Source organism: Rana temporaria, chromosome 3 (assembly GCF_905171775.1).
Source record: "Rana temporaria chromosome 3, aRanTem1.1, whole genome shotgun sequence".
NCBI lineage: Eukaryota > Metazoa > Chordata > Amphibia > Anura > Ranidae > Rana > Rana temporaria.
Genome location: NC_053491.1, coordinates 191,730,216 through 191,744,411, shown reverse-complemented (window position 1 = coordinate 191,744,411; position 14,196 = coordinate 191,730,216). Strand labels below are relative to the sequence as shown.

Here is a 14,196-nt window from a genome sequence, read left to right as displayed (position 1 = left end):
AGTTCAGCCTCACCAATGCCCATCAATTCAGCCTGACCAGTGCTCATCAATGCAGAGTCACCAGTGCCCATCAGCTCATTCTTACCAGTGCCCATCAATGCAGCCCCACCAATGCCGCATTTGTGAGGCTGAGTTGATGGTCACTGGTGAGGCTGCATTGATGGGCACTGGTAAGGATGCGTTGATGGGCACTGGTAAGGCTGAATTGATGGGCACTGGTGAGCCTTACCAGTGCCCATTAATGCAGCCTAACCAATGCCCATCAATGCAGCCTCCTCAGTGCCCATCAATCCAGCCTCATCAGTGCACAGCCATCAGTGCAGCCTTATTTGTGCCCATCAATGGAGCCTCAAGTCACGAGTACCCTGATATGCAGCATCAAGTCACCAGTGCCCATCAATGCAGCCTCAAGTCAACAATGCCACTCAATGCAGCCTCATCATCAGTACCCATCAATGTCCGGCCCCATCCCACTAGCTCAGCCTTACCTGGCTATGCCTGATCAGACAGCAGTGCCTAGCCCCAGACATCAGGAGAGGAGAGCCGCCAATGCCATTTTTCACAGAGTGGGCTCCGGGATTTCCCACTTACCCAGCGTGTTCAGTGTCACACTAAGTCCCGCCTCCTGAACGGGCTTGGCTCTATGATGGAGTCTCACGTCCTGGCTTTGGACCAGTGTGATGTCCATCATAGGAGCTCAGCCAGTCCAGGAGGTGGGAGCCTGTATGGCCGCACGGGTAAATGGGAGATGGAGATCCCTGCTCTGTAAACCAGCAGTGCTCATCCCCCCATCCCTTCAGATGCTAGCCCGGCGGCAGGGGGCCAATAGCTCCAAGTTCCCGCCCAACCCCAGGCCTTAGGGCTAATATTTGCCATTGTTAAGACCGAGACCTGGGGCTTTTTGGGGGCCCATTCACACCATCGGACAGCCTGTCTGTTTTTCAGGTGGACCCAGCGGCAGATGTAAACAGACTTGTGTCCTTTTACACCCGCCTATCTCCAATTCAAACCACCTAAAAAAACAGAAGGGGATCTGTCCTCTTTTGTCTGGGCGGATTGGATCGGAGGGCCTATAGAGTAGAGTGGGCTGTGTCCATGTCTGCTCTGCATATGCAGACCTGTCATCTGTCGGCTCATTGTGGCCCGCTACTGGCTTCCAAGTCGTTAAAGTGGCCCCCACTCCTTAAAAGGTTGGGCACCCCTGCTCTAGAACTTTCAAACATACACAATAATATATATGGATTTGGGTCCTTTTTGCCAAGGAAATGTAGCAGGATACATTTTGATCTAAATGTTTTGAGAATGATTATTTATTTACAAGATTTTTAACAGAAACGAAAAAAAAACTTGTTTTATTATCAAGATTTTCTGTATTTTTTTTCATTTATACAGCAAGGTATAATTATATATACACTGATTTGGGTTATTTTCACCAAAGAAATTTAGCACGTATTGTATTTTGACCTCAATTTATGAAGAACAATTATTTTATTGCAACGATCACCATTTTATTCTCTAGGATCTCTGCTAAAAATAAATATACAGTATAATGTTTGGGGGTTTTATTGCAATACAATACAAAAAATGCAGCAGGACCAAAATGTTGTGTCATTGAGATGCATTACAGCCTATTCATTTTAAATGGGCTGCCTAACTTGGCACAATGGGGTTGATTTATTAACCACTTCCTGACAGCCGTACGACTATATACGGCCGCAGGGTGGTTGTAAATCTCTGAGTCGCCGTCTTTTTACGGCCTCCGCTCCTCAGGGCCACTGGGGGGCGCGCGAGCGCCACCGGCGGCACGCCTGCCGCATCACTGAGATGCCGATGTGAGGGCCTAGCGGCCGCGATGTTCGCCAGGCACCTGCGATCGGCGGTTACAGAGACAAGGACGTGGATCTGTGTGTGTAAACACACAGATCCATGTCCTGTCAGGGAGAGAGGAGACCGATCTGTGTCCCTTGTACATAGGGACACAGATCGGTCACCTCCCCCAGTCAGTCCCCTTCCCCCACAGTTAGAAACACTATGCAGGGTACACATTTAACCCCTTCCTCAACCCCTAGTGTTAACCCCTTCAATGCCAGTCACATTTATACAGTAATTAGTGCATATTTATAGCACTGATCACAGTATAAATGTGAATGGTGTCAAAAGTGTTCGATGTGTCCGCCATAATGTCGCAGTTCCAAAAAAAAAAAAATCGCAGATCGCCGCCATTACTAGTAAAAAAAATAATAATAATAATAATAATTTTGTCCCCTATTTTGTAGGCGCTATAACTTTTGCACAAACCAGTCGCTTATTGCAATTTTTTTTTTTACCAAAAATATGTAGAAGAATACGTATCGCCTAAACTGAGAAAAAAAAATGTTTTTAAAAAAATTGGGCTATTTATTATAGCAACAAGTAAAAAATATTACATTTTTTTTCAAAATTGTCGCTCTTTTTTTGTTTATAGCGCAAAAAATGAAAACCGCAGAGGTGATCAAATACCACCAAAATAAAGCTCTATTTGTGGGAAAAAAAGGACGCCAATTTTGTTTGGGAGCCACGTCGCACGACCGCGCAATTGTCAGTTAAAGCGACGCAGTGCCGGAAGCTGAAATTTCACCTGGGCAGGAAGGGGGTATATGTGCCCAGTAAGCAAGTGGTTAAAGGCAAATAGACTGTGCACTTTGCAAAGTTTGCAGTTGCACTCTGCAAGAGCAGTTGCTCCAGAGCTTAGTAAATGAACAGAAGCCCTGCTGAATTCCATCATCCAATCGTGTGCAAGCAGAAATGCCGATTTTTATATTTTCCTTGCAGTGAAGCTTTACCTCATTTACTAAGTCCTGGAGCAACTGCACTTGCAGAAGGCAACTGCATTTTGCAAAGTGCATGGCCTATTTGCCTTTAGTAAATCAACCCCAATGCACCTCAATGCACAAAGAAAGGCTGCTATTGTGCAGAACTCTCAACATGTCAGGGATCATATATGCGGCCCTCTATAATTTTCAAATTGACCACCACTGATAAAAAGCTAGTGTGTGCCAAATTAATAACAGATTTCTTTTAGCACTTGTTTGGCATATGAATAAATACGTCCTTGAACAGTGCAAATCACAGTCAAGTATGGTAACACTAAGTAAGTGTGCTGAAAGGACCTGCCTTTCCTTCCACAGGAAACTTGATGTGCCAAGTGCTGCAGGAACATTTGGATGACGGTCAAACTTTTTTTTAGTGGCTCATTAAAAAGAAAGGACTGTATTATTTTTAACACGCAAGGTAGACTTTATGGTCAGCATGCCACATAGTGTTAAGTATCATTTTCTAACTTACATAAATAAATGTACTTTTTGCTAGGGTGGTTGTCATTTTTATGGATGGCACTATTTAACCAGGCCACAAATGTATTGTTTGTTTCTTCTTATGTGATTTGAAAGCAATCTCTACAGTTATAGCATCAGTTGGTTGGATGGATAGATGGATGGAGAGGGAGAGAAAGTGGGCAATAGAACATCTTTACTTGGGTATAATACAGGATAGATCTATTTAAGGTTGTAAAAAATATATATATATGGGCCCAGATTCTCGTATCTGGGCATAAAACTGCGGCGGTGTAGCGTATGTCATTTACGTTACGCCGCCGCAAGTTTTACAGGCAAGTGCTTTATTCACAAAGAACTTGCCTGTAAAGTTGCGGCGCACTAGCGTAAATCCCCCGGCGCAAGCCCGTCTAATTCAAATGAGCCGGGTAGGGGGCGTAGAGCATTTAAATTAGGCGCGTTCCCGTGCCGAATGTACTGCGCATGCGCCGTCCCTAAAATTTCCCGACGTGCATTGCGCTAAATGACGTCGCAAGGACGTCATTGGTTTCGACATAAACGTAAATGGCGTCCAGCCCTATTCAGGGACGACTTACGCAAACAACGTAAATTTTTAAATTTCGACGCGGGAACGACGGCCATACTTAACATTGGTTGCCCCTCATATAGCAGGGGCAACTTTACGCGTCGCAAATCTAACGAAAACGTCGTAACTTCACTGCGTCGACCGCGCGTACGTTCGGGAATTCGCGTATTTTGCTAATTTGCATACACGACGGGGAAAACAACGTCGGCAACACCTAGCGGCAAAAAAAAAATTGCATTTAAGATCCGACAGCGTAAGAGCCTTACGCCTGTCGGATCTAATGGATATCTATGCGTAACTGATTCTAAGAATCAGTCGCATAGATACGACGGCCCAGATTAGGACTTACGACGGCATACATTGCGTTGCGCCGTCGTAAGCCCTTTCAGAATCTGGGCCATATAGTTTATAACGGCAATACTACAGTTTACCTATGTAATAATTTTATCTATTACTATTGTGTTTCCTAAATGTATTTACCAAAGCACAAACACACACCTAAGAGCCAGTTCACACTGGGGCGACCTGGGATCCGACTTTAAGTCGCCCCAAGTAGCCCCAAGTCGCACAGTCGAGAAAATGAATGGAAGTGAATGGGAGCCGTCTTAATGTACACTACTGAAGTCGCTCCGACTTCAGAAAAGGTTCCTGTACTACTTCAATCCGACTTCTAGGCAACTTGTACCCATTGATTTCAATGGAAGTCGCCTCAGAAGTCGGATCACTGTCTTAACTTTTTTTTTTTTAAAGTGTATTTTGTGCGTGTACTCGAGAGAGGAGCCGGACTGCAGGAGTTGGCAGGTCTCCCCCAGAGGCAATCTGCCACCTTCTCCCGGGTGGCAATGGTGGGTGCATGAGGGGGTCCCCCCCCACAGCCCGCCCTACCTGCTCCTCTTTGAAGCCCAACAGGGCAGAGGGACTCCCTATAAGGGAGTGAGAGGATCTAGCCCGCTCAACCAGCCCCGTTAGTCCTTCGCCTCTCTTTTTAGAGACCGCGTGGTCAAAGTGCGTGCGTGTTAACCCAATTTCGAGTGCGTGTAAGTGTGGTGGTTTTTGTGGCAGGCACACCCACCGGGATATATATTCATTAAGCAGACATTAAAAAAAAGTTTTTAGAGATCAAATAACTAACAGATCATCTGATAGCCATCATTATCAACTATAGAGTAGCTGGTAGAAGACAATAAAGCATGCTACAACTGGGAAAAATCGACATTGTCAATCCACGTACACTTAGCAACTATCCCAAACCTAGAAATCATGTGATATTAAGATGTGTAGCTGGGACTTTTTGTTCCTATTTCCCTGTAAATAACTCATAATTAGTTCTCCTGATTGCCGCAGTTAAAATAATTACGATATGAACTACTAGTATTACTATTAGAGGTAATGCTACATTTTATATGAGCAAGAATAACCAGAACACCTAGAAATTTCTCATACAAGATTTGCGTAGAGAACTACATGACAATTAAAATGACACATTTGCCAGGTTAAAACATTCTGTACAAGAGGCAGAATGTTTTACCCTTACTATTTAGGCCCCTTTCACACGGGGCGGATCATTACTGATGATTACCGTTGACCCCCGCTGAGCGGGCGAATGACAGCGCGATCCCCGCACACTGTGCAGGGACCGCCCTGTCTTTTCTCCACTCTCATCTATGGGGGGATCGGATGAACACTGACCGTCTGTCCGTGTTCATCCGATCCGATCCGCAGACGGAAGGAAAAACAATGGGTTTTCCTCCGACTGCAGAAACAGAGGAATGTGGAGGCGGGCGAGATCCGCGATCTCATAGGGACCAATGTATGTCCCTTTTTTATCCGTACACGGATGGATGAAAAAGCAGACATACGGTCCGCAAGTGTGAAAGGGGCCTTACTATTTTACTTTAAACTGTTGTGCAAAATAAATGTAAAGTAGACAACACAATGTTCCGCATGCATATGCAAATCAGGTATAGTTAGGTATCCTTTAAGGCTGTTTACCACCAGATGCAATCCAGTGCATTCATTTAAAGTGAAAAATTATATCTACAAAAATATCAGCTACCATGATCGTAAGTATATTGTACCCAGTGTATTATTTTTTTTCCCCACTATATATATTAATATATATGATTTTTCTTTATAGCCTTTTCATAGCAGACTGTGGAAGGGATCTAACAATGAAAAAAAAAGGGCTGTTTACCACCAGATGCAGTCCAGTGCACACTTATTCTGCATCAAAAATACATGGACAGTGTTTTACATGGATTCCAATGGCCCTAGTTCACTACAGTGCAATGCGTTCCAGTGCAGTCAACAAATAGAACGTGTTGCATTTTTCTGTATGGAACACATCTAGAATGCAGCAAAGCACATCAAAAACACATCGGAATGCATCAAACGCATCACAAAAGCACAGGAACCAGTGGCGGTTCATCCATAGAGGGCGCTGGAGCGCCGCCCCCTCTGGCTCTCGCACCGCCACTGAGTCTAATAACATCGATTCATGCATTGCATGAATCGATGTTATTGTCGCCGCTGCCGCTGGTCTATTCAGATGGCCGGACCTTGAGCGCCAGCCACCTGAATAACGGCAGCTGATTGTGTGTACGGAAGTGCGAGTACAGCCCTCAGTATCCGGAAGCTTATCGAGTAAATAGATACCTAACATGTTACGCTTCAAAATTGCACACGCTCGTGGAATGGTGCCAAACTTCGGCACTTAAAAATCCCCATAGGCAACGCTTTAATTTTTTTTATTGGTTACATGTTTTGAATAACAGAGGAAGTCTAGTGCTAAAATGATTGCTCTCGCGCTAACGTTCGCGGCGACACCTCACATGTGTGGTTTGAATACCGTTTTCATATGTGGGTGGGACTTATGTATGCTTTTGCTTCTGCGTGCGAGCACACGAGGACAGGGGCACTTTAAAAAATATATATATTATTGTTAATTTTTCTTAATTTCTTTTTATTTTGATACTTAAAAAAAAAAAAATGTGATCGCTTTTATTCCTATTACAAGGAATGTTAACATCCCTTGTGATAGGAATATGGCATGACAGGTCCTCTTTACAGTGAGATATGGGGTTCAATAAGACCCCACATCTCACCACTAGGCTGGGAAGCCTAAATAAAAAAATGTGACCAATTTTATTCCTATGACAAGGAATGTAAACATCCCTTGTCATAGGAATATGGCATGACAGGTCCTCTTTACAGTGAGATATGGGTTAAATAAGACCCCACATCTCACCACTAAGCTGGGAGGCCTAAAAAAAAAAAAGATTCACCGTTTCCCAGCTGAGGCGGCACCGTTTTTTTTTAATGCAAAGGCCGGGCGTGACGTCATAACATTGCGCCCGGCCTCCGACGATCATAGAGACTCCGGTGACCATCTGGTCCGTCAGAAATCTCTATGATCAGCATCCGGGGGGTCCGTTCTCTGACTCACCGATTGCACAGGTAAGTCGGTATGAGGCACCAGAGGGCGGCGGAAGGGGGACGTCCCCTTTCACCACCTGTAGGAACTTTTAAGCGACAGAACAGCCGCTATGATCGTTCCTATAGTGTAGGGTAGGGATGAGCTTTATATTCGAGTCGAACATCTGCAGGCATCATTCAGCTATAGACCCACAGAGCCCCACAAAGCCCAGGACGTCATATGATGTCCTCTGGGCCTCAAGTGGTTAATTAAATGTAACTGTATTGCTACACTAAGAGGCGCCTCTCTTCTCTTTTATACTCTGTAGCTCCTGCTGGATTTTGTTTCTAATCCCCTTGTGGAGGCTTCCATTTGTGGATGGACATTTTATGGTTACACAAATTATCACATTGCTATAATCTTTTTATATGGACTATAAACTGAAGGACTTATGAATAAATGGTTGTGGAACGAATCATTTGAGTTTCCATTATTTCTTATGGGGAAATTCGCTTTGATGTACAAGTGCTTTGGATTACAAGCATGCTTCCAGAACGAATTATGCTCGCAATCCAAGGTTTTACTGTATGTTCGTTCCTGAGCAGAATTCTATAGGGGTCACAGGTGTGCGCAGCCTTTGGCATTAGGGTGTGCACCCCAAAGCTCAAACACTCTACCGATCACTCACAATGTTCATTCAGAAAGGGAAGGGGCCAGTAAATGGCATATTTACTGGCCCCTTCACCCACTCATCCTAAAACATCCACAGCAACAACCGGTGGGAGAGGGGGGAAAGCCGGTGCTGTAGGGGGAATGTAGGAGAGCCAGGTCAGTAGGGAGAATCTGTTCTGCACAGGGTGATTAGGGTGGGCCTGGGCACACCTGACACACCCTGTGCGCACGCCTATGATAGGGGTACAGGGATCTTCAAACTACGGCCCTCCAGTTGTTCAGGAACTACAATTCCCATCATGCCTAGTCTTGTCTGTGAATGTCAGAGGTTTACAATGCCTCATGGGATGTGTAGTTCTACAACAGCTGGAGGGCCGTAGTTTGAGGATCCCTGGGGTAGGACTGACTGTTAAATTTGGAATATAGAAGGCCGTCTTTGATTTTTTTTTTTACTTTTTCATTATATAGAGCCTAAGGGCAAGTATGCAGACCAAGAGTTCTGACATCATTCTGACTTCGTTGGCTGCATGCTTATTTCAGGTCAGTGACTCAAAGTACTGAAGCCAGAGCAAGCCAGGAAATTATCTTTGTAGAAGGAAATTAACAATGGCAGCCTCTATATTTCACTCAGCTCAGGTTTCCTTTGTCAGCAGAATATAAAAATATTTCAAAACGTAATTAATATTAAAGATCATGCAACCAAAACATTGTTTACAATGATATTGTAATTCTCTTTAACTTTTTATTGTGTATTTTCTTTGTAATATTGGGTGCAGTTGTATCTGTTGTACAATGTTGTATTTATGAATCACACATGCATTGTCTGTTTGTTTGGAGTTTTTTTTGCCTATTTTGTCCCTACCATCCTCCGTAACGAGGGCATGCTCTATGTAGTTAGTCCCACCCTTCTTTTTCATGCTGTAGCCACCATTTACCCCATGTACTGTATTCTGCTGGAGATAAAACTGGAGAGTGCAAAATCGGGTGCAGCTGTGCATGGTAGCCAATCAGCTTCTAACTTCAGCTTGTTCAATTAGGCTTTCACAATAAAACCTGAAAGCTGATTGGTTTCTATGCAGAGCTGCACCACATTTGCGTATTTTTTCCCTTTGTTAGGAACACATACACTCACCCACTAAAGGCTGTATGCACAGAATGCATTCTTTTTGAATAGCCATTGGCAAGAGTTACAGTGATACTTTTTCCTTGTGCAATTCACGCTTTCACGGTTGACACAGTTCTTACTAATGCTATGTATATTAGTTTAATGGGGTTCAGCCTTATTGCGGTATAAGTCAATGGCTGCAGGTGAGGCTAATATTCCCATCCATTTACCCAACATATTCATTGACCTGTTTATCGGTATGTGTATTTATTTTACTTTACTATAACATATTTACTATACCTATTATCAGTTGCATGTGGCCTATTTTCTGTGAACTGTTATAAATGGTAATATACTCATGCTTAACCACTTGCTTACTGGGCACTTCAACTCCCCTCCTGCCCAGACCAATTTTCAGCGCTGACGCACTTTGAATGACAATTGCGTGGTCATACAACACTGATTAATCATGAGCCATGATTAAGCACTAGCAAGAGTGCGAAACTAGTCGGCTGTCCTGGTTTATGGTTGTGGTGATTATGCATGTTCCTGCTTGAAAATAAAAGACAGCTTTTTTGAAAAGTTATTTCGGAGTGCGGCTGTCCATCTCCTTCCTCCTATTGCTACTGTACCCAAATTACATTTTTATCATTTTTTTTCCCACAAATAGAGCTTTCTTTTGGTGGTATTTGATCCCCTCTGTGGTTTTAATTTTTTGTTAAAAAATAAATAAAAATAAAGATTTTTTTAATAAAATATATTTTTTTATATTTTGTTATACATTTTCTCCTTCATTGATGTACGCTGATGAGGCTGCACGGATGGGCTGCACTGATGGGCACCGATGGGCGGCACTGATGGGCACCGATAAGGCGGCACTGGTGGGCACTGATAAGGCGGCACTTGTGGGCACTGATAGGTGGCAATGGTGGGCACTGAGAGGTGGCACTGATGGGTGGCACTGAAGGGCATTGATAGGTGGCACTGGTGGGCACTGAGAAGTGGCACTAAAAGGTGGCATTGATAGGTGGCACAAATAGCTGGCACTGATGGGTGGCAGTAATGGGCACTGATGGGTGGCAGTAATGGGCACTGATAGGCAGCACTGCTAGGTGGCACTGAGGAGGCATTGATAGGTGGCACTGAGGAGGCATTTATAGGTGGCACTTGTGGGCATTGATAGGTGTACTCTTGGGCATTGATAGGTGACACTGGTGGGCACTGTGGGTAATTGCAGGTGGCACTAGCAGGGGGTACTGGCGGCACACAAGGAAGATGTGCCTCCCTCCTCTTGGGAACAATGTCCCTTTCACATAAGCCGGTGATCAGCTTTTTTTTCTCCTCACGCTATTAGCGTGAGGAGAAAAAAAACGATTACCAGCTTTTGTTTACATCACATGATCAGCTGTCATTGGCTGACAGCTGATCACGTGGTAAAGGGCCGGGACCTTCCCCTTACTTGGATCTGTGATCACCCGAGTCTCAGTGACTCGGGTAATCACAGCGCATGGGCGCGGGGAGAGCGTGAAGCGGAAGACGTCTATTGATGTCCACCCGGCATTTGGGGTTCGTGCTGTAGCTGTCATTCGGCTATGGCGCGTGTGCCAAGTGGTTAGGTTACACAGGTGTTTAAGTACACTCAGTCTATAACAAGGTACGTCAGTTGGGACTGAGCATTTTAAGGTTTCCTGGCAGAAGAAAGGACCCATCAAACCAAGCGGCTCCTGAGGGAGTTAGTCTCTACAAGGGTATCCACTTTTAACCCAAAAATTGGAGGTTCCTATTTATCTTAGTAGTTGCCCCACACTCTTCTTAATCAGCAATATTTTAGACTTCCTGTTTGACACTTTGGCTACTGTCATCATCCTTTATTAAATCTTAACTCTTAACTTACTCTTAATCTTAACTTGTCTAAACTCCTAACTCTTACATTGTTTTTAAAGTAGGGAAGGGTTACAAGCCCTGTCATATTTTTACTGTATCTGTGATTTTTGGAAAGACTTTCCTCACATCTGTCCTAGGCTGGACAATTCACTAAGGGCCAGATTCTCAAACGAGATACGACGGCGTATCTCCAGATACGCCGTCGTATTTCTGAGTTGCGCGGTCGTATCTATGCACCTGATTCTCCGTAGATCCGACTGGCGTAACTGCATATTTACGCTGGCCGCTAGGTGTCGCTTCCGTCGAATTCCACGTTGAGTATGCAAATTAGCTAGATACGCAAATTCACGAACGTACGCCCGGCCGACGCAGTACATTTACGCCATTTACATTAGGCTTTTCCTGGCGTATAGTTACCCCTGCTATATGGTGGCGTAAGTGCGGCGTACCAATGTTACGTATGGCTGTCGTTCCCGCTACGAAATGTGAAAATTTTACTTCATTTGCGTAACTCGTCCGTGAATGGGGCTGGACGTAATTTACGTTCACGTCAAAACCAATACGTCCTTGCGGCGTATTAGGAGCAATGCACACTGGGAGATTTCCACGGACGGCGCATGCGCCGTTCGTGAAAAACTTCAATCACGTCGGGTCACACAACATTAACATAAAACATGCCCCCCTGTTCCAAATTGTAATTAGGCGGGCTTACACCGGTCGATTTACGCTATGCCGCCGCAACTTACGGAGCAAGTGCTTTGAGAATACAGCACTTGCCCATCTAAGTTGTAGAGGCGTAACGTAAATCGGATACGTTACGTCGCCGCAAAGATACGCCGTTCTACGAGAATCTGGCCCTAAGTGTTCATCACCCATGTAAGGCTTGTGTCTTGCCTGCATGGAATTCACAAGTGTTCCGTGCATCCACATGCAGGCAGTCCCATTCATGTCAGTTGTGAAGCATCGGCTGCATAGACAAACCTGTTGTTCCCAATATGATTGACAACCATGTGGGTATCGGCCCCTGAATGTAGGCACGTTGCCAAATTTGGAGCAGCAACTGTGTCCATGCAGCTGCTGTGCCCTAATTGACATAAATGGGACTGCCAGCACACGCATGCAGGGAACACCTGTCCTTTTCATGCCACCAAAACACGGGCCTCACATGGTTGTATGCCTACAGTAAGTACACTTGAATGAGGTCTAAATCTTGAGCATATGAATAAAGACAGAAGTAAAATATTACAGAACTTCTAACCCTTGCCTAAAAAAAGTATATTTTAACTATGCAAAAAACAAAAAAAAAACAATTTCCTTTTTTTTCATTCTGAAGTCTAAATACCCACTAATATTGAACTTACCTTTCTCCAGACATATATTTTCATTTGCCAGGTTCCCCTTTTCATCCATTTCTAGTCTTTTCCATGAGTTGGGGTGTTTCATTTTAACTACAACCTTCGTCCCTTGTTTTCTAAGGAATAAAGAGGTGTTTGCAACCTCAAGAAGGCCTTCCTTTTCGTGGCATGTCCATACAGGAGCCTTTGCACAGTCTATAAGGATTGCTGGGCGAGAATGTGAGGGAGAAGATAAAGAGATGCTCAGGCACTTTGAAGTTTTCAAGTGGAGTAGTTTCCCTTCTTCTGTCCATTTCCATTGCTGACTGCGGTTTGTTGCATTGCATCTTCCGATATTTACAACTTTACCCCCAATAATACATACGCTCTTCTGCTCATCAAAAATCTGAAAGCTCTCTGAAAGAGAAAAAATAAATCAATGTAATTGAACAACAACTCATAAGAGAGTCTTGAAAGAACTCATACAATTATATGAGTAGTTTGTTATCTATATATCACCCACTATCAAAATCAAGCAACAGCACACATATATTTACAGCCAGGATGTGGCTAGAGGATCAGCTGGCGGGCCCAATATTCTAGGTTCATAGTGCCAGATTCACATAGAACTGCGGCGGCGTAACGTATCGTAGACGCAAGTTTTCATCGCAAGTGCCTGATTCACCAAACACTTGCATGAAAACGTACGCCGGCGTAAGCCCGTGTAATTCAAAGGGGCGTGTGCCATTTAAATTAGGCGCGCACCGGACCTACTGCGCATGCTCCGTTTTGAAATTCCCGCCGTGCTTTGCGCGAAGTGACGTCATTTTTTCGAACGGCGACGTGCGTAGCGTACTTTCGTATTCCCGGACGTCTTACGCAAGAACAAAAATGTTTTAAATTTCGACGCGGGAACGACGGCCATACTTTATACAGCACATACGTGGGCTGTGTAAAGTTAGGGCAGGGAAAACGACGACTAAAATTGCGACGGGAAACTAGACTAGCTACGACGTACCGAACGCGAAAAACCGCTGTGGATCGCCGTAAAACCTCATTTGCATACCCGACGCTGGAATACGACACGAACTCCACCCAGCGGCGGCCGCGGTATTGCATCCTAAGATCAGACAGTGTAAAACAATTACACCTGTCGGATCTAAGGGCTATCTATGCGTAACTGGTTCTATGAATCAGTCGCATAGATACTCTGAGAGATACGATGGAGTATCTGAGATACTCCGTCGTATCTCCGCTGTGAATCTGGGCCATAATAGAGCCTTGTTCAGTGGACCACCACTTACTGCCCTCATTTACTTGAGAATTGTCAGTAGACCCACAGCCATTAAAACATGATGTGCACTGATAAAGGCAGCACTGATGGGCACTGAAGAGGCTGCATTGATGATCAGTGCCCTGATTTTCAGTGTAAATGTACCCTGTCACAGGAAAGCCAGTTAACGGCTTTCCTTTCCTCAGACAGTGACAGTGCAGAGGAAAGGACATGCTGTTAACCGCCATTTCTTTACATTTGATCAGCTGTAATTGGACCTCTTTACTTTAAAACATTTTTTAGATTTGGGAAGAATTTTTAGACAGAGGGAAGAATTAGAACCCTTGTCAGGTTTTTACTGCTATCTGGGGTTGTGTTAGACAAATTTCCCCTACCTTCCTGTCCTCTGAACATTGTTTTCATGAGACAGAAAATGAGGTAAATGGGGACATGGACAGAAATAACAATGCTTTTGTAAAGTAGGGTAAAACCAAAACCGTTTTGGATTTTTTTTCCTGCGTCTTTGTTTAACATTTTTCCTCAATCCTGTTTCAAGACAAGTAACATGATGATGTCAACATGCTATCTGTGATGACATCACTGCACCTACTGTAAG

At 44.3% G+C, this 14,196-nt stretch overlaps 1 protein-coding gene across 1 annotated transcript in view; it reads right to left on the bottom strand.

Moving 5' to 3' along the window:
• PTPRB (protein tyrosine phosphatase receptor type B) overlaps positions 1-14,196 on the bottom strand; it is a 176,098-nt gene that overhangs the window by 139,072 nt on the left and 22,830 nt on the right. Inside the window, exon 2 of the mRNA XM_040344003.1 lies at positions 12,335-12,724. Within this exon, the coding sequence (XP_040199937.1) occupies positions 12,335-12,724 (390 nt within the window). The remainder of the gene's footprint in view (positions 1-12,334; positions 12,725-14,196) is intronic.